This window comes from Emydura macquarii, unplaced genomic scaffold (genome assembly GCF_026122565.2).
Source record: "Emydura macquarii macquarii isolate MOO-44397 ecotype Brisbane River unplaced genomic scaffold, CSIRO-AGI_Emac_v2 contig_2863, whole genome shotgun sequence".
Classification (NCBI taxonomy): Eukaryota; Metazoa; Chordata; order Testudines; family Chelidae; genus Emydura; species Emydura macquarii.
In genome coordinates, this window is record NW_027133000.1 from 4,037,737 (window position 1) to 4,059,719 (window position 21,983).

Genomic DNA, 21,983 nt, shown 5'->3' on the forward strand with positions numbered 1-21,983 from the left:
TTCTGCTTCTGGGCTTGTCTAATTCACCCTGAGGGCCACACCAGATGGTGGTGATTGTTGCTGCCCATTCCCTTGGGCTGCACTGTATGTGCTGTGTCCCTTAGGAGACGCATCACAGAATCTGTCCGTAACGTTTTACTTGTCAGTTCATTCTGTGTGTGTGGGTGGGTAGAATTTTGCAAGGCTTTGTGTTTTCCACTTGGATTGAATCCCTTCCTTACCGTAAACTAAAAATGGGATCTGAAGAGGAAATGAAGCAGGAAGGGTGGGAACCCACAGCTGTTGACGGCTTTTAAAGCTGGGTTTGATAGAAGGGGCTAAATGGAAGCTTGCACAACTGTTAATGCTACAGCTAACTGTTTTGTGTGGCCAGGAAGTATTCTAGTTTTGGCATGCCTGGTGGTGTTTGTACATGCAGAATGCTAATGATAAAGCAGAAGTTCAACTGTTGGGAAATGCATTTTATTAGATTATAATTGAAACTGTTGGCACATTTTTTTAGGGTCAAGAGGCTACAATAAACTAATTTTTGATGACTTAACAAGAGAGGTAATGGGGAGATAAGATTATGGTTCTGATTCATTCAGGTACTGGGATTACTTGTGCCTAATGGTAGGCACATGCTTATGTATCTTGCTGAATTAGGGTTTAAGTAAAGATGATGTTCGGTATGTGTACAGAGCATAGAGTGTGTATGTATTTGATAGAAGATGAAAATGATTGTCTGTCTGCACTCAGGGTGATGGGTGAATGTGGATTTGTAGAAAAGAAAAATAAGTTGCTCATAGTACAGCTCTGTAATGGATGACTGATGCCATCATGTGGTTTTGGTTGTCCCAGGGGTTATCTTCAGTGCATCTGTGACTGCAGCAAGAGAGGAAAACTGTACAATAGCTGTTATTGGAGAGGGTGGCGTCACTGGTGATAATTCTAACCACTACCTTTGTTCCTGATGTTCCTGTACTTCGAGTGCCTGGTCTGCTGTCTGTGGCAGTGCATGCCATCTGTGGTTTGGCTTAAGACTTTCTTTTTTCCCTGGCAGGATGGGCTTTTGTCCATGTTTTTCTCTTCTGTTGCTCTTATTTCTTGATTGTCTCTTCTGTTAGTTCTGTTGCCCTTCACTGTTTCACTCATCTTCCATTGTCTGTACACTACCTCTTCTTGTTCACCACTCCTTCTCCTCTTTACATGCTTCCTACCACGACACACAAACCCAAAGCAAAACCCTCTGAGGTGCTTCAAACAATCACCTCTTTATCATGTGTTTGGAGTATCTGTGACGCCCATGCTGTCAGGAGTCCACTGGTATCCCTATTGTCCCTTGCAACAAATAAAAACACTCCAGGGCTGCTGGTGCTCCTTCCCCCACAACAACATGGATCAGACACATTGGGAGCATTGACCTTGCCTTCTGCCCCATTGACATGAAGGAAGTTGTTCTGAAGCGGAGTACAAAAGTGTTCAACAGAAACGTACATTTGTTTCCAGAATGCATGTTTCTATGGAGAAGGACCCCTGCATCAAGGATACATGCTCTTATAGCACTTTCTAACTGGGCCAGCCACTTAAGATAAAACACTGATATACTAGATTCTGTGTTTCACTTATCAGAACTTGTAGTAATATGTTCTGGGAATGTGAAATTTGGTAAAGTATAAACGTGTCAGTGGTAGACCTGTCAAAGAACTTTTCTGGTTCACTGGCAGTTCCAAAAAATAAGAATTATAACAAATGTTTGGGGGTCAGTCCAAAATGCAAATGTTTTGAAAAAATTTTAGTGAACCAAAAAGTGTAAAATTTATTTTGGTTTGAACAAAATTTGAATGTTTAGTTCCATTTTTGAGGTTTTTAAAAAAATGTGTTAAATGTTTTAAATACAATTTAAATAACTCTGTGAACAAAATGTCACTTAATTGAAAAATTGTTTTACTATCTTCTAGAATGTGCTTCAGATATCCAAAAAAATTTTCAGAAGAAAAATGAGTGAATTAGATAGAACTTCAGTAAAGCAACAAACAATGTTGGATGAACAAGTTAATCTAATGGTTTGCACTCATATTTTTTTCTGTTAACTCATTTCTGGTGAAATACAAACAAAAGTAAAAGTTTTAGCTTTACCTTAGCAGCCAGTCTGAAGAACTTTGCTCTTTCCAGAGATGAGCTGAATTATTTTTTAATAGGGATGGAGCCAATTACATGTCTTATGCCAAGCTCTTTCCCAAACCTTTGCAGAGGGAGGAGCAGCTATCCTGATTACCTAATAGGACATACTCTAAGCCTGTTTTTAAGAACAAAGTCTCTCTTCATTAGTTTTAAAGTCAAAGATTGCAACAGTTTTTCTCTGGTCGGGATCCTTGTCTGTGGAAGCAGAGCTCAAGAACAGAGAACTATTTGTGGAACAAATTGAACACTTCCTGTCTATTACAACAAATTCATTTTTTGACTGAGAATCCTGTTCAAAGACAGATGGTGCAGTTCTCAGGTGTAGACTTTACTTTACTCCTGGTTAAAAGCAAATATATTTTCTTGCTATAATCCTTCCCTGTCACTGTCTGACCCATCCTGATTCGAGCCTCCCTCTAGGTCATAGATTGTAAAGACTGTCTTCTTCTTAGTTTGAGGACTATAAATGGCAGACTGTAAGCTTTCTTGAAAGTGTGTGATGCTGCCAAATCTCTGAAACTCTAAATCCTTTGGATGCTATTTGGGCTGTTCCTTCCTCTCCCTATGGGAAAAAAGAGAGGGATGGGGAACCTAGCAGGAGGGAAAGAGCGATGGAAAGCTCAGTTAGTTGGACACTCAGGATTTTGCCATTGACTTAAATGGGAACAAGGTTTCACCCATGGGGATGGTCAGGATCAGGGGGAGAAGGAGAGACGCATTGGAGCGTGATGAAGTAAAGTGAGGAAGAGACAACAGAGCAGGAGAGCAATAAACTATGGAGTAAGGAAAAGATTGAACACCATTTTTAAATTCATTGTCATAGATTGTAATATGCCGTAGTCCCCCCAAAAGAGGGGAATATCCATCAGCTGAGAACTGTAGAGTGGCTTTGCTGTGCAGGTGTAGAAAGGAAAATATTTAATTTCATGCTTAAATATATTTTTTTAAATCAGTTTGACCTACGCAAGTATGATTTACGTGTACGCATTCAGATGCATTCAACGTGTGTAACAATATACTATTCTTCCAGCCCCTCCTTTATGCTTGTTTGACAGTTGTCTTGTTTTGAAAAGGAAAGCTGGGGGGTACCTGTAGTTTCTAAATAGTTTTGTGCTTCCTGGAGGATCTTGTGCTCAGAAGCTCTCTTCTGCTGTTCAGTGCTTTTGTGTCTCCCCCCAGTGCTTTCAGAGATGCTCATTTGCAGAGTAGTGGCACTGTTTCTGGAGTAGTGCTTTTGGTAAGAACAGGGTTATGTCTCAATTTTCAGCCTGCCTTAGTGTATTACTGTTTTCAGCCTCTGTTGTTGTGACACAGTGAATTGATATTGACAAGCGTGCAGGTGCCTGCCACAATACCCCAGACTGAACATCTGAAGTTTATACAATGTAGGGTAATATGATTTTTAACAGATAAAATATCTTATAACTGGAGTTGTAATTAATAAACATAGAAACATGTAAATAGAAGAGATGGAGAAACCAATTAAATTTGAGGAGGGGGATGAGAAACCAGCAAAAGAAAACTGATAAAGAGAAAACAAAGAGCAGGAGGAGGGATGTTAACCTTGCTTCAGCTGTTACAGGATAATGGGCCAAACACATGGTGTAACTGCATTGCAGTGAGTGGATAAATTTGGTCCATTGTTTATTTCTGTGATTGCTTAAAATGTTATAGTTTGAATAACAGTGTGAACTCCGATTGATTGATTTTTGGTGGGTTGCTAAGCTTCGATTAAGTGGCTCCCATTTGCAGAAAGATTGCCTACTCTATTAATATTAGCAGGCATGAACTCTTTCTAGAAGTACCTTCTTTTGGAGTGGTCCTTCGCATGAGAAGATGCTTGAGACTGTGCATTCATTTTTATGGGTTTCTTTTTAAAGATAAACTAGATACAGCTATAGATAGATATAAGAAAGAGCGTTAGTGTGCTAGTCTTAAAACAGAGCAATGAAAACATGATAAAATACTTAGAGATTTATTCCTGGTTCTTTCTTCACTTTCTAGAAGTGCTTCTTATGTTTACAAAATGTTTTCAGATGTATCAACAGCATATGCATTTCCTCCCTCTACATTTAGGGTATTCTCCTTTTTGGAGAATGAAAAATCAACTTGAGATTCACTATTGATTTACATTTCTGAAGGCAGAAATACTTGTAAACTTAAATTAAAAAGGTTATGTTCAAGTTGTTTTGTTATGCTCAGAGTTGTATGAGTCCCATTGAAAGAGAGCTCTACATATTAAAAATCATATACAGTATTTTTAAGAGGCACTTATCTGTATTAATAACATTTTAAATTGTTAAAAAATAAAATAATAAACAATCAAATTTACTCTTCCCGGTATATGCAAATTTTCTTTTCTGCACTTCACCTAGTTTTGGATGGTGAAATTTAGACTAGTGAATTTAACTTTTTTGCTCTCCCAGACCCACAGAACCTTCTAGAGGACCGAGGATGGGAAGGATGATGCTTCAAAAGTGGCTGACATCCCCTTCACCTCCTTCCATGTAGGGCAGAGGGAGTTCTTTTGCAGAGATGTGTGGATCTAAGGGGAATAATCTGGCCTAAGCAAGGTGTAAATCTGCTAAGGATATGCCTGTTCTTCAGGAATTGAAATTGAATTCTGAAGCAAGTTTAGAAATGTTCTCTGCTCTTGAAAAGCATGTACTTGGCCTCTTGGTAAATTATCCTGAGACTCTGACATCTTGATATGCTTAATTAATGCTGTCATTTTAGCCATTGATTTTATTTGTCTGGCTACTTAAATCCAGTGTTTAACCATCTACAGAAGGCTGTGCAGGAGGAGGAAAAGAAAAATCCTTAGTGACCATTAAATGATAGGAAGAATGAAGCCAACTAAGAAAAACTATGAATCTCTTGTGTGTCATTCACTTCCAGAGATGTAAAGCATGGGGTGTTTCACCCAAGAGCCAGAAAAGTGCTATGTTTCTGTGGGTACATCAAATTGCTGCAGTGTCTGCAATAATCATGCCAGTTGAAATTGCTGATGGGCATTCCAAGATCCCTTTTGTTAACATTGGAACCTTGATTTACACCTGTAAAAAGAGATTAAAAAAATTGTAGCTTTTCAATAAATTGTGAGATTTGAACCATAAATACAGTGCAGTTGAATCCTTTATAGTACTGTTCAGAACAGCAGGATAAAATATTCTATTTGGGAGAAGATATTTGCCTGCTAGTTCCTATTGTGATGCGGAAGTTGTGTTTGAAAAAGATAAGAAAATTTATCAGCAATGACTTGCCCTAGGAAAGAGAAAAGGGCTGTTTCTGACACTTCTCTGGGATGAAATTGTAACTGTATACAACAGTATTATTTCAGAGAGCAAATGATCTTTTTTTTAAAAAATGAATTGTCCTCTAGCTGATAAATTGCAGATTTACAGGCCTCCTGAACAAATTTGTATAAAAACTGTCTAATTCATGGTGACTTAAATCAATTCTAGGAACCACAGAGAACAAAATGAAAATCCTGATCAATAAAAGCAGGAGGAAATTATTGAAATGTTAAATCAAGGGTTGCCATGCAAAACTGGGAGGCATTTCTGTAGCTCAAATGAAGAATTTATATCAAATGATGGTGGGTGATTGTTAGGGCGCATAATATCTTGCTCCCTTATACATATATTTTCTTACTTACAGAAAACAAACATTAGAAAAAATATAAAATATGTCTCGTGAACAACTTTTAAATTGTAACTTCGCTTATAGATATAAAGTTTGTCTAAAAGACTGATTCATTTTGTGATAAGGTCCATAGACCAGTAATGATTTTGGATGGGCAATCCTTTTTATTTTTATTTTTTAAATATTCATTTAATTTCTGGAGCACAGGTTGGGTTAGAAATCACAGCTATTGGCTCTTGAATCTTGTCATTCCATATGAATTGCTTTCCAGATTTGTTTCAGGAGAAAAATGCAATTAATGTCACATGCACACATACATCTCCTCAGCCCCTGCTCCCAGCAATATGTCTGTGTGTTGGGTATGCTAAAACATATAAGTAAAATATTGAAAAAGTACTCATAAATAACTGGGTATATTTATATTAATCTCATTTTATATTGTTACAGATTAATACTTTAAATCTGCAGGAAGCATTGTTATGCCTAGCTAATCCAATGTTGAGGGGTACAGAAACCCTTCTGATAGCATGCTTTTTGTTGATAGATGAGTGCCTAGGAAAGTCTATAATCAGGTTGACTTCAGTCCCAGTGAATTAACTTCAGCTGGACTTTTTGCAACTGAGCACTGAGGGAATGTACCTTTATTGGGGAGGAAAACTGTGGAAGCCCCTTGTGGAACTTCCTCCTCCACTTCATCCTGTTGAGGTGGGGATTGGTCCTCCGTCCCTGGCACAAGCCACAGACTGCCCAGGAACTCCACAGACCCCCTGGAATCAAGAAGGATCCTGGGTTGATCTGGAGGAAGCTTGGGCCTTTCGTGCAAAATCCATGTGGGGACTGCACTGGCTTTGGGGCTCCAGCACTAACCTTCCCCACTAATCACCCCGGCTGTGGCTGTCCCAGGAACCCTGTTAAAGGGGAGCTTTGCAACACCAAAGAGCCAGCAGAAAATAACCCAGGCTGGTGGTGTTTCTTCTTAGCAATCACTTTGAGGCCAACGTGGCAGGCAGAGAATGGGATGTGTGTGCTCCCACAGAACACGGACTGATTTTGCCTGACCCTGCAGACTAAATAGTGTTACAGAGGCAGATGACTCTTCTTCCCAACCCTCTTCCTCATCCTTCTTGTCATTCACTGGCTGGATGAGATCTATATGCAGAGGACATGACTTGGCCCTGGGTGATTACAGTTTGAAGGAGAGGCCTCTTAACTCAGTTTTGGGCTGTCCAGTCCCTAGTTTCCCAAATATTTTTTCGGCGTTTTCTTCCCCCTTAATTCTCAAGCAGACACTTTTGGTGAATTGCATTGATATTGAAGCAGAACTATGGGTGACAATTGAGAGCCCCCTGAGAGACTGTAGTAATAAGCGAGCACTTGCTCATATGAAGAGGGAAGAGTTGTAATTCTACATTACTGTTGAAAGGCTCACAGCGAGACACATTTTAAATGGAGTGCTTTTCACTGCAGCGTAATTAAAATGGTTCTAAAACGCTTACATTTAGCAGTGCATTGTGTTGTATTGAAAGAGGACAGTAGAAAAAAATTACCATTGCCTTTGAGAAGGAGACAATGTGAATATAGGCTGCTGCCTTCTTGTATCTTATGGCATATGCAGTATAGTCTATAGCAGCGGTTCTCAACCGGTGGTACACCGAAGAAGGCTGGGTGGTACACGAGCCGCTGAATCCGCCGCCGCCGGAAGGGCCCTCCCACCCACCATCGTGAGACTGTGCCTCCGAAAAGGGGAAATGGCGGAAGGGTTTCGGCGGAGGGCATTGTTCCCGCCATGGAGCCTGCTGCGAAACCCTGCCGCCACTGAAAGTCCCGGCCCACCGCTGCCACGAAACCCCGCTGCCGCCGAAAGCTCCCCCTCCCCCCCTTTTTCCCCGAGTGGTACTCGGGTCAGGTACAGTCAGGTCAAGTGGTACTCGACCTGACTGTACCTGACCCGAGTGGTACTCGGTGAAAAAAAGGTTGAGAACCACTGGTCTATAGCCATGTGTTGAGGCAGTTAATTTCTCTAAAGGTTGCATGTTTGACTCTCGGAATTAATGATAAATCCCATATGAATGAAAAGCTCGCAATTCTGTTAAATGCAAGAACATAATAATCAGTCTCATTCTTACGTAACTTCCATTTGATACCTTTCATAAAGCATTTAGCTTGCAGCTACTGAAAGCAGAAATATATCTGCCTCAGGCAAAGCGTGCTGCAAGCCTTCCAGAAGGATACTGTCTCCTTTATCTGGTAAATTGACCCCAAACTGTGCAGTTTCCTCCTTCCCTAACTGTTAAGTCTCAAACTTTCACTTAGTCCTGGTCCACACAGTTTTTTTTTTTTTTTAACTGTTTCAGTAAGGGGATGAGGTTGGATTTGTTTGCTTTTAAAACAGGTATAGGTATGCTGGTCCAATCCTTAGTATAGTTGTAGTGTTACTGGTATAAAGGAGACTTTTACCAGTATAGCTTATTTCCCTTCCCATATGGGAAAAGCTATACCCTGTATTAAGAACCTTTATACCAACATAACTGGATCCACACCAGGGGAGAAGTTGTACTGCTTTAACTATACCAATAAAGTTAAAGCACCTCTTGTGTGTAGACAAGTCCTTAGTGAGGTGTGTGATAGTTATTTACTGGTATTTCTGAGGGTGGACATTTTTAGTGACATTATTCAGGTTAAAACACCTGCTGTGATTACTGCGTGTGTTCATTCCAGAAGGTAGCACAATGGGGCTTTTTACATATTGGTAGGTCTCTTTCAGTGGGGCATTAGGTGGTGATGATCTCGAGTGGTTGCACTAGCAGTTGAATTGCACTGTAGTGCAAGCAGTAATCATTTTTTAAAAATGATATAAAAATTGTGAAATACACTGTGACTAACCTTGGACCACAGCTGGTTGCATTTTCTATGTAGTGATTTACTTATTAAGAATATAATCTTTTTTAAAATGTACCTACTAAGATATTTTTCATCCAGCACACACAAATACTACTATAAAAGATAGGTTGTATGACCTACTCCAAGCAGCTGTGTGCATAGTGAGTGGTGATATTCTCTCCTACAAGATATTACAGTGTGGAAACATATCAAGTTCTATGTTTAGGTTCCCCTTACAATTTACTGCCTATCACAAAATAAGTGGTGTACTCTATTTCTGAGCAGTGCTTTCATCTTAAGATATTAGTAGCATGCTGGCTGAAATATTAAGAGTATTTGTAAATTGCTGCCTATGGCCTAACACCATTTTTGTTTAGGACGAATAGGAATGAACCTGCCTAGAAATGAGGGTCTCTAAAGCCTTTTGTATTTATGGAGGAGAATTTTCAGAAATCATCAGCCAGTGCTCTGCCAATCTCTGCAGCAGGTTACCAAATTGGGCTGGAAACTGCCTATTACCAAGAAAGCATTCTATCCCAACCTCTCTTAAAACAAAGCCAAAATCTCTGTTGCAGATGCAGTGTCTGAGGCAAACTGGAAATCTGAAGCACCATAAAACAGCACGCTATGGCACACTGGTGCCATCTGATGGTAAGTTTTCTCATCAGTTATCTTTTTAAATCAACTGAACTTCCAGTTCCAGCCTTCCGAAAATGACACGTATAGAAACATTGAATGTCCATTACTTCGTTGCATAGCAGCAAGTATTTCTCCTTCGGCCACAATTAGGGGTTACAGCACAGAACTGGGAGCCCGGAGATTGGGTTTCTATTTCTAGCCCTGTCACTGACTTCTTGAGTGACTCTGAGCAAATCACTTATCCTTTTAGTGCTTGAGTTGCCCCAGGATTAAAATGGGAAGGATATATGCTTCACAGTGGTGTGGTGGGTCTTAATTTATTGTTGATAATGAAAGGTGTTCCAGAAGTTAAAATATGAAGCATTGTGTTATAGTTCCATACAATACATTGAATAAATGAAGAAGTACTATGTATCTCTCTGTATTAAACATGCCTGTTTTTAAAAGCACATGTAAATTTAAAAGACACATTGTACCTTACAATATGGCTTTATTTCCTTTTTTAGAAATAACTGTTAATTACAGACATGGACTTCCTGTGGTAACCCTTATGCTGCCCTCAAGAAAAGAGCGCTGTCAGTTTACCATCAAGCCAATGTTAACGAGAGTGGGGACCTTCCTGCAGGATTTACAGAAAGAAGATAAAGCAATTGAGAAGGCAGAAGTCTTTACAACAGGTATTTACAACTCCGCTCCCTGTTCAAAATAACTTGAACTTGTCCATTTTTAAACAGGTTGTAAAGAGTAACTGTCTTGGACAGTATTGGTTTTCTCTGTCATTGATCAGATTCTGTATAACTGAAGAGGATTAGTGGTTCTTAACTGCTAGTACTCCTTAAGAGCATCATGAATTAATGATGTTCCATGGGTTAATTTCAGTATCTCCCTAGAGAAGCCTAATTAAAAATACAAAATTTGGACCTGTCAATTTAACCTTCTTATGATCTGCTACTTTTCTTTAATTGTCATTCTTCAAAAAGCTCATCTTTCTTACAGTGCTTTTTAATGCTAAGTGGGTATCTTCTCGTTTTCCAATATTTCTCCTACCACTAGCCTTAAAAGGCCCCTGCACTGGATTGAAAGACACTCAATCTCTCTCTCTGAATGTGGTTAGTTGTGGTGTCTGTCAGTGTTTCTGTGGGTATGATCTAGATGAGATTGGGAGATGACCTGAGAATAACAATAGGTGAGTCTTTATTTAGCTGGAGCATAGATTTTCTTTCCATGGTAAAGAACCTGTCTTCTAGTGTTCTGCAATCAAAACTAGTGAGTTCTATTCTTCTGGAAACAAAATCCACTGTGGAACAAGAGATCACAATTTTTATTCCTGGAAAGACAGAATTCCTCAGGACTTGCTCAAAGATGAATATATTGATCTTAAATAAGGAATTTAGGATTAACCTATACGGCTGTGGCGAGGGACTTTTTTGAGTGGTTAGTGACTTTCTTTCACAAACTTAAAACCCCTTAATGAAGGGGAAAATTGCCATTGGCCAGCTGCTTTTCTTTCCTTCAGCCCTATACATATTTTCCCTTTAATGCTTCTGTTGATTTTTACTCCAAAATCTACCTCTTCACCACAATCTCTTCTACCTATCCTGTCTTCTCCTGTCTGTCAGAATCTCTTTCTGAACAGCCCAGCTCACAATGGGAAAAACTGAGGTCCTTGCATTAGTTTATCTCTGTTAACAATTTCACTGCTATCCCTGTTTCCTAGGTTTGCAGCCTCAGTGTCATATTTGACCCTCTTTTTTCTCCTTTCCCCTATATCCAGTTTGTTGCAAAATTGTCTTTGTTCTTCCTATACATTTCTAAGATATCCTCTCTTTTGGTCTCCAGGCAAAGTTCCAAACCTTTGTCCCGTGCCTTTTGCCCAGACTAATGCAAACTGAACTGCTGGGAAAATCTTGATTTCCCACCTTACACCTCAATAATCAATTCAAAATGTTGCTGCCAAGACTATCTTCCTTACCAGCCACTCTGACCAGGTCTTGTTGCTCTTTGAATTCCTTTATTGCCTACTCTAGGCCTTCCCACTAGATTAAAATTTCTCATCTTCATCTTCAAGGCTTTGCCCAACCCTGTTAACTTTCTCAGACTCTGCTGTCACCTCATGTTACATACTACCCTCTTTTTTTCAGCCCAGGCCCTCCTGCTTTAAACCATTCTCTTTATTTTTGTGTCTTCCTCCATGCTGGCCCTCGTACCTGAAAGTTCTACAACTTCCTCTCTCTCTTGCTGTGTGCCAAGCTGCTTCTTTCTTTCTTTCTTTCTTTCTTAAAACACACTTCTTCCATTAAGCTTATCAACTGCAGTTCTCCAGACTCAAAAACACAAAGGGTGGAGTGACCTTTACCCTCCCTTGATTCTCTCTTGCCATCCATGGCAATGGCAGAACCTGGCAGTTGTCCAACATGCTAGTTTTCAGTTTTGACTAAACCGTCCCAAAAATCTTCTACAAACATTCAGAACTCTTCTGATTCTTCAACATATGACTGCCCAGATCCATATTGTGGACTGAGTATTGATGATTAGACTACCCTCCTAGCCCTCCACTTCCTCACATAGACCCCCTGTACAGGTTACTTAAGATGGTGGACTCACCCTGCGGCTTCAAGCCCTGTCTGTTCTGCGATGATCTCCTTCCCCTGAAAGATGGACACAAATGTCTCTTCTGTTTAGGAGAGTCATGCATACTGAGCAGATATTTGGTGCACCTTTCATTCTCCACAAGAACATGTTAAGTCAGGACACAAGGTTGAAGTTCCATCTTCTGGAGCAACCCCTGAAGGTCTCATCAGACGCTGAGGACACAAGCTCCAGAGTCCTGCTAACAGACAAGCTAGCCTTATCTAGCACCCTGTCTAGTAGACAAGCAATGCCAAAGACTGGCACAGAGAAGAGGGTGCTAATAAAGGACTGGGCACTGAAGCCAATCCCAACATCACTGGCACCAAAGTGGCCCTAAAAACTTGGTACGGAAAGGGGGCATGCTAAGCAGAACTCATTGTCCTGAGGATAGACCTCACAAATCTTTTAGGAGCAAAACCACCAGCCACACAGAACAATGAACTGATGATAAAGAGCGATGAATTCTTCTGGACACCGGACTCTGCTGTTGATGCCTACAGTGGATGATACACCCTTGCGAGAACCTGAACTGTTACTTGGGCACTTTTGAAAATATTGCAATGAATAATTACTTCTCTATCGATTTTTTTTTTAAATTGAACAAAACATACATTCCATAACAGGGGCTGCTATGAGCACAAAATGCCTTTAGCACAAAACGACTTGATAACTTATTAGAATGAGCATCTTCTGTAGTTTTTGAACTGTGAATGAGACATTTTATTTTTCACAGCTGTGTAATACAAAATCAGGCACACTTTCTAGTGGAAAGTAAAACTTGGGCTGAAATTTTGTGCTTATGAACCAAAGGTGCTTTTTTTTATGTTTTAACAGGGAATTTTTTTATAATGTGCTGAAAATAGAAGCTTATAATGAAGGTGCCTTCTCAATGAGAACTACTCTGTCACTACTGTCATGTGCTCATACTATAAGAACACTGTTGTCTCTGAAGTAGTATATTACCACTTATAAACTTTTACAATTATAAGCACGAACTTACATTTTCTTCTTTCCAGAGTAAAAAGCACATCTTACTTGAACTACAGAATGGGCTTTTAATATCCTTTTTGTAATTGACTTTCATCTCTTAAAACATTTTTTATCCTTTGAATCCATGAAGCGTGTAGATTCATTTAATGAAGGCAATAGTCTGTCTATTTGAACATATAGATTAAAATACAGGCATTACAAAAGTTATAGTCCATAACACTTTCTTATATTCCCTGCAAGCATCCTACATGGGTTAGGGTCAGATTGCTACCCTCCAAACTGTCTGGACTAGGATGTATGTGTGAGTTTTCATGATAGATTATACTGTAATATGGTGATCTGGGCTATCCTCCATCTTTTACAAGCAACTAAGTCAGGGCATGATCCTGCAGAAACTACATCTGTGAGCACAGCTACCCCAGTACGGAGTCCTATTGGTATTAGTGGGGTCTACACGGAGTATCTACACTTACAGATTTAACTGTCTGCAGAATCCCATCCTTATGTATTTAATTGCAAAAGTTTAATGTTAACCAAGCACTTAGCTTTGGTTCAAGCTTCACAGTTAATGCACAATGCTATTTCAATAAGAAATTACCAGGCCATCTATTTTGCAGATATACATTAGGTTACCAGTTCTAGAGGAAATATGACAACTTCACCAAGGATGGAAGCATCTCATCTGATAAAGTACCTTGCATGTATTTAATAGTTGTGACATAGTTAATCTCTTCCACCCCATACTTTCAAATGCCAAGTACTAGTAACAAAAAGAAGAACTTTTATGTTTTTTTATCAAAAAATGAATATTATACCAACAAGTGTTAACACTGGATGATTACATTTTTAAATATGATTATATATATTTTTTTTTTAAACAAGAAATTAAGATCCCAGGAAACTTTGATTTAAATATAGATATTTCTCCTGGTTTTACTGCTAGATAAAATGAGAGTAGAAAAATCTAACCCAACACTATATATTTAAAAAGAAAAGCTGACCAGAAGTGGTTTATTTACTTTAATTTTCTATGAATCTCCTTCTAGCACTGTATAAATTAGACAAAGAAAAGCTTTTTGTTGACATCTCTGCACCTGCAGCGTGATAAATGGAAAGGAAAATTGCCTTGTATAGAAAATTGTTTTTCAGGCTTCCGGCGCGCTCCTGTTTTTCCTCCAGTTAATAAACCATTAGACAGGTTAAAAAATCTTAATATTGCATCAAATATGGAAAAGAAATCCTGTCTGGCACTTTCAAACAAGTCTGAAGTATTGTTGTATTGAATGTCATTTTAATGAGACAGCTGAAGCTCATTTACATGTAAATGATTAAGGTGACATTTGTAAAATGTTGAAAAACTGAGTATATGTGCACAATTTACATTTTTTGTTTAAAATGATAGTGTTCCAAGTTTGCCACGCTACTCATACAGAGTGGGTAGGAGAGCCAGCTGGTGTGTTAGCTTCCTGAGCTCATTAATAGAAATCTCAGCAGATACTGCCAAATGGGTCCCAGACAACAGAGTTCCAATGCGAAACTGCAGGTGTGGAGTTATTTACAGTATGCTTCTACAGATGGAAAGTCTGGGACTGTAGCGTGGCAATATGCTCAGTCAGGAATCATACTTATATTTCCCACTCGTATAGCACCTCTTAGCCAAGAGTCTCAAAGTGCTTTACAAACATTAATGTCAACTCCAATTTATTTATAGGGAAATGGAGATAAGGTCAAACAGCTAGTCAGTGGCAAAGGTGGGACCAGAGCCCAGATTTCCTGTTTCTCAGACCTCTTCCCTTCACTATCTACTGGGGAGTCTGTCTATCTCAGGTGCCCCAGTTCAGCAAAGTATTTAACCATGTCCTTAAATCCATTAGAAGTGGACTTAAGCTTGTGATTAAGTATTTTCCTAAATCTGGGGCCTCCAGTGCAATAATCAAACTGAAGGCAACAGTTTATTTCCATAAATCCATGGTGCAGGTGGGACTGAGGTGGAGGGAACCAACAAAACATGGGACTGGGAGGGTGGAAGCAATCGCAGGAATGCCAGTCACACAACAAAAAAGAGAGAGGCTATTTAAAAATGGCAGGCTATTTTAAAAAACGAAACAAAAAGGAGATATTGGACAGAGTCAGACCCTTCTGAATTTTGGCAGGGCGTTGGGTTAAAATACCCATGTTTATCCTATCATTCTTGGTTCTGAGATGGATCCATCATTGAGAGGGACCTATCTTCCAGTTCTGGTTTAGATGCAGGTAAACTCTCACAAGGCAACCATTCTCATAAGATTCCCAGCATTCAATATGGCAGAAATATCACTGGAACAAATGATCACATGGACTCTGCCAAATTGAGTTTAGCTGAGAATAGCATGCAAGATGTGAATGTCATTGGATGGAAATGAAAAAAATCTATGAAATTCAAGCCATGATCTAACCTCTAACCCAAACTCTAGCCTACGTCTTATACAGACTCGAACACCATTCCTTGGCCTATCCCTGCTAAAAAGCAGGCCTAATTGGGAAGAAAGAAGGTAAACACAGGGAAAGAGAGAGAGAGAAAATGAGAGAAAGGAACAACTGGAAAAGGGGTGGAAGAAGCAAGAGGAATTTGTACTTGAAGTGTGTCAGTCTTCACCTGTGTGTGCATGTGTGTTGTTACGTTTTGCTGCACTGTGTGTCACTCCACTTTCTCATCCTATGGGGAAAAAAACATTAAATTGTGCCATTATCTACAATAAGAAAGCTGTAGAAAAATGGACACTTCACTATCCCTATGTAAGAGAGCACTGCCTCCTTCCCTGTAGTGTCTAGATGTTGTTGCATTTCCCTGGCAGTCCTACATGCCAATGATTATTATATTTGCTGTTCATGTATCAATATTTGCAGTGCTTCACTGATTTTAAAAAGTCCTTTTTGTCTGCACCTTACAGCATGGGAAGGCCTGGATCTGTCTTGTTCTCTTGTCTGCAATCTTAAATGGTTGTTCAGTTTCATGTGAACTGTTAATCTTTATTTTACCTTTATTTTTCATGGGTGGTGGGCCAATAAGTACTTCCACAAGCCTGTGGACAAAAGGATGAGAATGAATTTGAACTCTCTTCTGCAGAGGCCAGTGAAATGTCTCATTTTTGCTTCCTCACCTCCCTTAACAAGATTATTCAGTAAACGCACCCCTTGCTCCCAATCACAGCTAAAGCCTGTTTTAAAAATGTATTAACAGTGTAAGGACTACATTTTCCTATCTGTACTGACTGATTAGGAAAAGCTGGAGAACAAGAATGCCAAAATTCTCTACTCTCAGCTAGCAGAACTCTTCGAAGGAAAGGCAAATCTGTAACCGAGTGAGGTTTGTTTAGTTTCTAACAAATCTTATTCAGGGTTCAACCAAAGTTGCAGCTGTGTGTGAATGAGGACTGAAAATATAGGACTTCTATAGCTATGCTAAAGAGGCTGTGTCAGCATAATAGTAAAAAGTTGGGATGGAAAGGAGACACATCTTCATCTTTCTTCCGCTGGTGGTTGACACTGTGGTTTCAAACAATAAATCCCAACTAAAGAGAAATGGAGCCACAGTAAAGATACTGTAATTAAGGTTGTAAATAACTTTGCATCTTAAACCTGATTTTCTAAAAAATCTTTCCCTCAATTTTTCAAAAATAAACCCAGGGCTTAGTCTTGTAATCTGCACTCCTATATCCATTCCCTTTTGAGGCCAAGAGGACTACTTTCTTGAGGAATGGCCCAGTCACAACTGTAAGGATATTTAAAACACATTGGAATAGAAACTCCAGATTTCATCTGTTCAGAATAGTGCCTTGGAGTATTTTGTTGTTGTTGTTGAGGTTTTATAGTTAATTTTGGAAATACAGTATTTTCTATAAAGCTTTGACAATCTCTCAATAATCCTTGAGTTCTTGTGTGGAATTTCTAAGGTCTTCAGTCTTACGTTGTAATATCCTCCATACAAAACGCTGCAAACATTAATGTTAGCTTCTCAACACTTCTGAGAGCTTAACAAAATTCTCTCCGATTGAGAGAGAAACTTTGACTTACCTGGGTCCCTCACAGGTGGAGCTAGATCTCCTGAGACAGAGTTCTATCCTGTAACCACAAGACCATTCTATGTCTAGAAAGTGAATCTAATCTAACTAGTTTAATTTTCCAGACTAAGCCAAATGCAAAAAGTTAATGATTAAAAGTAAACGACTTGGTGTTAAGTAAAACAGAGAGAATTTTGAAGTTTTGACACACAGATAAAGAGTGTCTTTATATATAACTTTATCTTTACAGTCTCCCTCCTTACAACTGAAATAAAATGGAGGCTGCTGGCAATAGTGAGTTATGCCAGACATATCAAATGAAATATGGGCACATGCTAAATATTTCAGATGATGCTTTCTTGGCTTAATATTGTTAAGAAACTTATTTGTTAAAAGCACTTTGTTATTGTAGCTGCATACTGTCCACTTCTGAACTTAATGTAATCTTTATTAAAAGACACTGTTGTTGGTGTTACTTTTTGGAAACTGCTGACATAGAGGTTTTTCAGTTTGGGTTTGTTTTTGTTTTTTAAATAAAGTAATTTTGTGTTTAGGATTTAAGCCTCCCTATTTTCTCCTGCAGATGGTAGCAAGATCCCTGCTACAGCACTGATGGAAGTTTTATTTATGAATGACTTTAAACTTGCCATCAACAACACGACATATAGCGTACAAGTCCCTGTAAAAGGTAAGAAACAGAGCTATGCTGAAGTCTTAAGGAATCTGATTATCCAGTTACATCTGTTCCAAGGCATATTTTGTCCTTTTTTTTAAAATATCATGACAGTCCCCACAAAAAATCAGTTTGGCTTTGTATCCCCTTTGAAACCTTTGGCCCTCAGTTTGTGGCCTCATACAAACTCTGTTGACGGTGATGTGTTTATTTTTCCTGAATGAGCATTGCTTGATACATCTTACCAGTCATGACAACCATGTCTGCAGTCTTGTCGTAACTGTCTTGGTCCCAGGATATTAGAGAGACAAAGTGGGTGAGGTAATATCTTTTATTGGACCAACTTCTGTTGGTGAGAGAGAAAAGCTTGCGAGGTTATACAGAGGTCGTCTTGAGATCAGTGCGTAAGCTCGAAAGCTTGTCTCTTTTACCAACAGAAACTGGTCCAACAAAATATATTACCTCACCCATCTTGTCTCTCTAATGACAACCATGGCCTTTTTTTCAGCTAAGTGGAGTAGCAAGCATGATGCTGAAGCAGACGATGTCAAATCCTTGGTTCATAGACTCTTCATGGCCCTTCATTTAGAAGACCATCAGTTAAAGAGAGAGAGAGAACTGCTTCAGAAACTGGACCACCTGAAGGAACAGCTGCTACCCCTGGAGCAGGTTGGGAAGGATTTTTTTTAAATATAAAAACAAATTTCTCTTGACAAATTTCCATTATGTGACAGCTCCAGCATGAATGAATGGCGCAAGCCCTTCTTATTTGTCAGGCAGATAAGTGATAGCCAATCCAGATGCAGGATTATTTCCAGCTCTGTTCCTTTTCCTGTTATGTGGCTTACCCTATTGACAATGTCTAGAGCTGGAGGAAAAACTATGGTGAGCTGGCACTACCCTGACTGCCTGGTTACTTTGTCTGAGTCTGGTTGTTCACTTGGGTGTCTGGAGTGATGTTGCCATATCATGGAAAAACAATGAGTTAGAAAGCAGCATTATTTTTCTGTGATGAAGCTGTCACCAGGATAGCCAGCTGGGTCTGACTAATGATGACCATAAGTTAAGAAAGAAAGGGACAAACATGGTGAAGCTAAGAGAGGCCAAGTTAAAGGGACATGAAGGAAGAAATAGGGAGGAGGAGACCAGTAAGAGCTTGATAGGCTGGGAACAAACCTTACATTGAACACCGCAGTCTCAGAGCCGCTGTGAAAGCGCCACTCTGAAAAATCAGGCACCATCAGCTGATGCATGCAAATCCAGTCAGTAGAGTCCTGAAGGATGTAGGGCCAGGTGGAGGGCTGGCAGACCTCATCCCCTCTGTACTCCATGCAGGAAGTGGCCACCACTGGGGAGCATAAACTCAAAGACTCTCTGGGCAGAGAAAGCCTGCTGCAAGTGAGTAGGAGTGCTGAGTGCAGGCTCTTATCCAGGAGAAAAGTTCATAGTGGGACATGTTGGAAATGTATGAAATTAATAGCCACATGTTGAATGAATAACCTTTTTTGTCCTAGATTAAAGCCAGAATCGCAACAAGCGCAGATGCAAAGACCAGTAGGCTCCTATGGACTGGCTTAGCACTACTGTCCACTCAAGGTGGAGCCCTGGCCTGGCTGACGTGGTGGGTCTATTCCTGGGATATAATGGAGCCAGTCACATATTTTATCACTTACGGGAGTGCCCTGGCATTCTATGCTTACTTTGTACTTACTAAACAGGTGAGTCCCATTATATAAACAGGTCTGAAGTAATATTACACTGAACTGCACTTAAAAATCCTGGCTATACTTAGTGACTGGGGGGATCCAATCTGATGCTGAAAATGAAACCTATCCTCTATCCTCCAGTTCTTTGTATGTGGCCTGGGTGGTAACTGTGTGTCTCACACTTCTCTACAGAGAGAGTGCAACTATTAAAGCAGGGCTGGTCAAGGAACGTAGCCTAATAATGGGTCAGGAAGGCAAAGCCAGTTTCTTTTTCTGTTTGATGGAGTTCATACATCACTTGATGCAGGAGGCCAGACTGCTTGGAAACTTTTCAGCTGTTTTCCCTAGACTACTTTACTTTATTTCCTTGAGTAAGATGCAGATTTTTCTTGTGGCCTAACTTCCTTTCTTGTTCTTGGCTATGCAAAGGAGAAGTCACTTGCGCTGAAGTGAGAGATGTTCAGAGGGGGGAGAATAATTCCTGAACAGCAAAAACCCAGAACTTGGACCAAGTATAGAATGTGGAAATCATCAACTCCAATAAAATAGAAAGGAACTTACATTTTTCCCATTGACTGTCTGGGATCCTATGGAATACTATAAAGCACATGGTTGGATAGTAACTTGTCTTCCTTTTCATGGTGCATATTCAATAATGCTCTCCTCCATTTTTATTTTGCTTGGTGTGAACATAGTTGGTGAATATCCAATACATGCACATATGGAACCTACAGTACATGTAGGTGAAGGAGGTTGCCAGCTTTTGGAGCTCTCAGCTGGTTTGTTGAAAGCTGGGTTTGTGAGTGAATTCTGCTCCTCTTGCTTTCTGCTGACTTTCAAGAGGGTTGAGGTAGTTTTCTTGTTTAGGATAAATTGATAAATTCCTTACGGGCCTGATTTTCCAAGCTGCTGCGCACCAGTAGCTGCCATTGTCTGGGATTTTCAAAGGAACCTTAGGGACTCAAGAGCCCAACTTCCTCAGTCTCCTTTAACAATCTCACCTATTGATTCCAATGGGAGCTGAGTGCTCAGCAATTCTGAAAATAAGGCCATCTATTCGTTTTGGTGTAGGTTTCCTTTAATTACTATAGAGCTTTTTTTGGTGTTTGTTAATTTGATTTAACTCCATCTGCACAAATGTCTTTGCACTCCTAACCCTCTGCCTGCCCAAAAAACCCAAATATTTGTGTCCTTTTTCTATCTGTCAGGATTATATTTACCCAGATATCAAAGACAGGCAATTCCTCCACTACTTCTACCGGAAATCCAGAAGCCAGCATTTTGATGTGGAACAGTACAACAAGCTAAAAGAGGCACTGGCAGAGGTATTTTTATAAGTTTCTTGGTGCAAGTGAATGACGCTGTGGTCTCACCATTTATGACCTTTCAGTAAACCATGAGCTAATTGGAAAGTGGTTTCTAGATTTCTTGATTTATGCATTTTCGTTTTAAAAAAGATAATTGGGTAGGATTCAAACTAGTTCTTTTTATCAAGGTTGGGGCTTAAAATATTTTCACTATCTGACACTAGTCTGGAGTGTGAATTTTGCAATTTATGTTAGTAAAATAATTCAGTTCTGCTGTTGGAAGAAATGGGCTTTCTACATTATCCTAGGTTTTGCCTGAAGGCGAGAGAGCACTATGCATGGAGTCACACAGTCAGTTGCCTGGAAAGAGAATGCTTGTGCATTTGTGTGAGTGCAGTTCCTGCCAGTCGATCTGTTGGCTGACAGATTAATTCACTGATGGCAGGAATTGGTTTTGGATGGTAATCCCTAGAATGATGTGACCAAGGGGCTGCACTTGTGATTATTGTGGGAAATCTGTGCCATAAGGTCACTCAGAAGCAAAAGACCTGGCTAGAGGGAAAGGGCATCAAAAGTATGAAAGGAAGATACAAATTAAGGGTGACCTGAAAGGGATAAATATGAAAGCGGAACATCCTCCATTTAATTCTCTCTTGCGTTTACAGACTGAAGAGTCCTTGAGACGCTTGCATCAGCCCCTACATCTGCGACTTCCAATACAGGAAATTAATGATAAAGACTAATTATTTTTTCAAAACTGAATTGTCCTTTCCAATACTGATTCCACTATTTAGGTTTCTACATTGGAAACTAGATATTTTTGACCACTATAGTTCTGAACTTTACTAGAAATGTGTGATTAAAATATTAGATAATTGGATTTTTTAAAATTGTATTCCTGAAATAAAGAAGTCTTTCAAAATATGCATTTAGATATTGTAATAAAATTGTTTCTCCATTTTAGTAAATTGATGCAGGCATTAGAGTCAGAGTGGTGTTCTAGTGTATAGAAGCATTTTACTGTTTTTGATAGGACTATTAACAGCAGAGGAATAACTGAAAAATTTGATGTCATGAAAAGGTTTCTGGTACTTATGGTCAAATATATTTTTATATTTAGACAGGAGACAGAAAACCTGTTAAAGGTCCCAATTCAAGAAAGTACATGCTTAAAATTAAGTATGTGTATAAGTGCTTTCCTGAATAGAGATGAACTTTAACTCGTATGGTTAAGTAATCATGAATCAGGGCCAAAAAGATGGTCCTCATTTTGTGATATTAGCTATATTTATATACTTCTGCAGCATCT

The 21,983-nt window shown here is 39.4% G+C and overlaps 1 protein-coding gene across 4 annotated transcripts in view; it reads left to right on the forward strand.

Annotated features, from left to right (window-relative positions):
• MCUB (mitochondrial calcium uniporter dominant negative subunit beta) overlaps positions 1-21,600 on the forward strand; it is an 88,642-nt gene extending 67,042 nt beyond the window's left edge. For 3 of the 4 annotated variants that reach the window (XM_067568208.1, XM_067568210.1, XM_067568209.1), the window contains exons 2-8: positions 9,264-9,339; positions 9,834-10,004; positions 17,572-17,676; positions 18,170-18,330; positions 19,176-19,379; positions 20,576-20,692; positions 21,340-21,600. In XM_067568208.1, coding sequence (XP_067424309.1) covers positions 9,264-9,339; positions 9,834-10,004; positions 17,572-17,676; positions 18,170-18,330; positions 19,176-19,379; positions 20,576-20,692; positions 21,340-21,417 — 912 coding nt within the window. In that variant the 3' untranslated portion in view covers positions 21,418-21,600. The remainder of the gene's footprint in view (positions 1-9,263; positions 9,340-9,833; positions 10,005-17,571; positions 17,677-18,169; positions 18,331-19,175; positions 19,380-20,575; positions 20,693-21,339) is intronic. The other variant, XM_067568211.1, reaches the window with a different exon arrangement.
• The last annotated feature ends 383 nt before the right edge of the window (positions 21,601-21,983 follow it).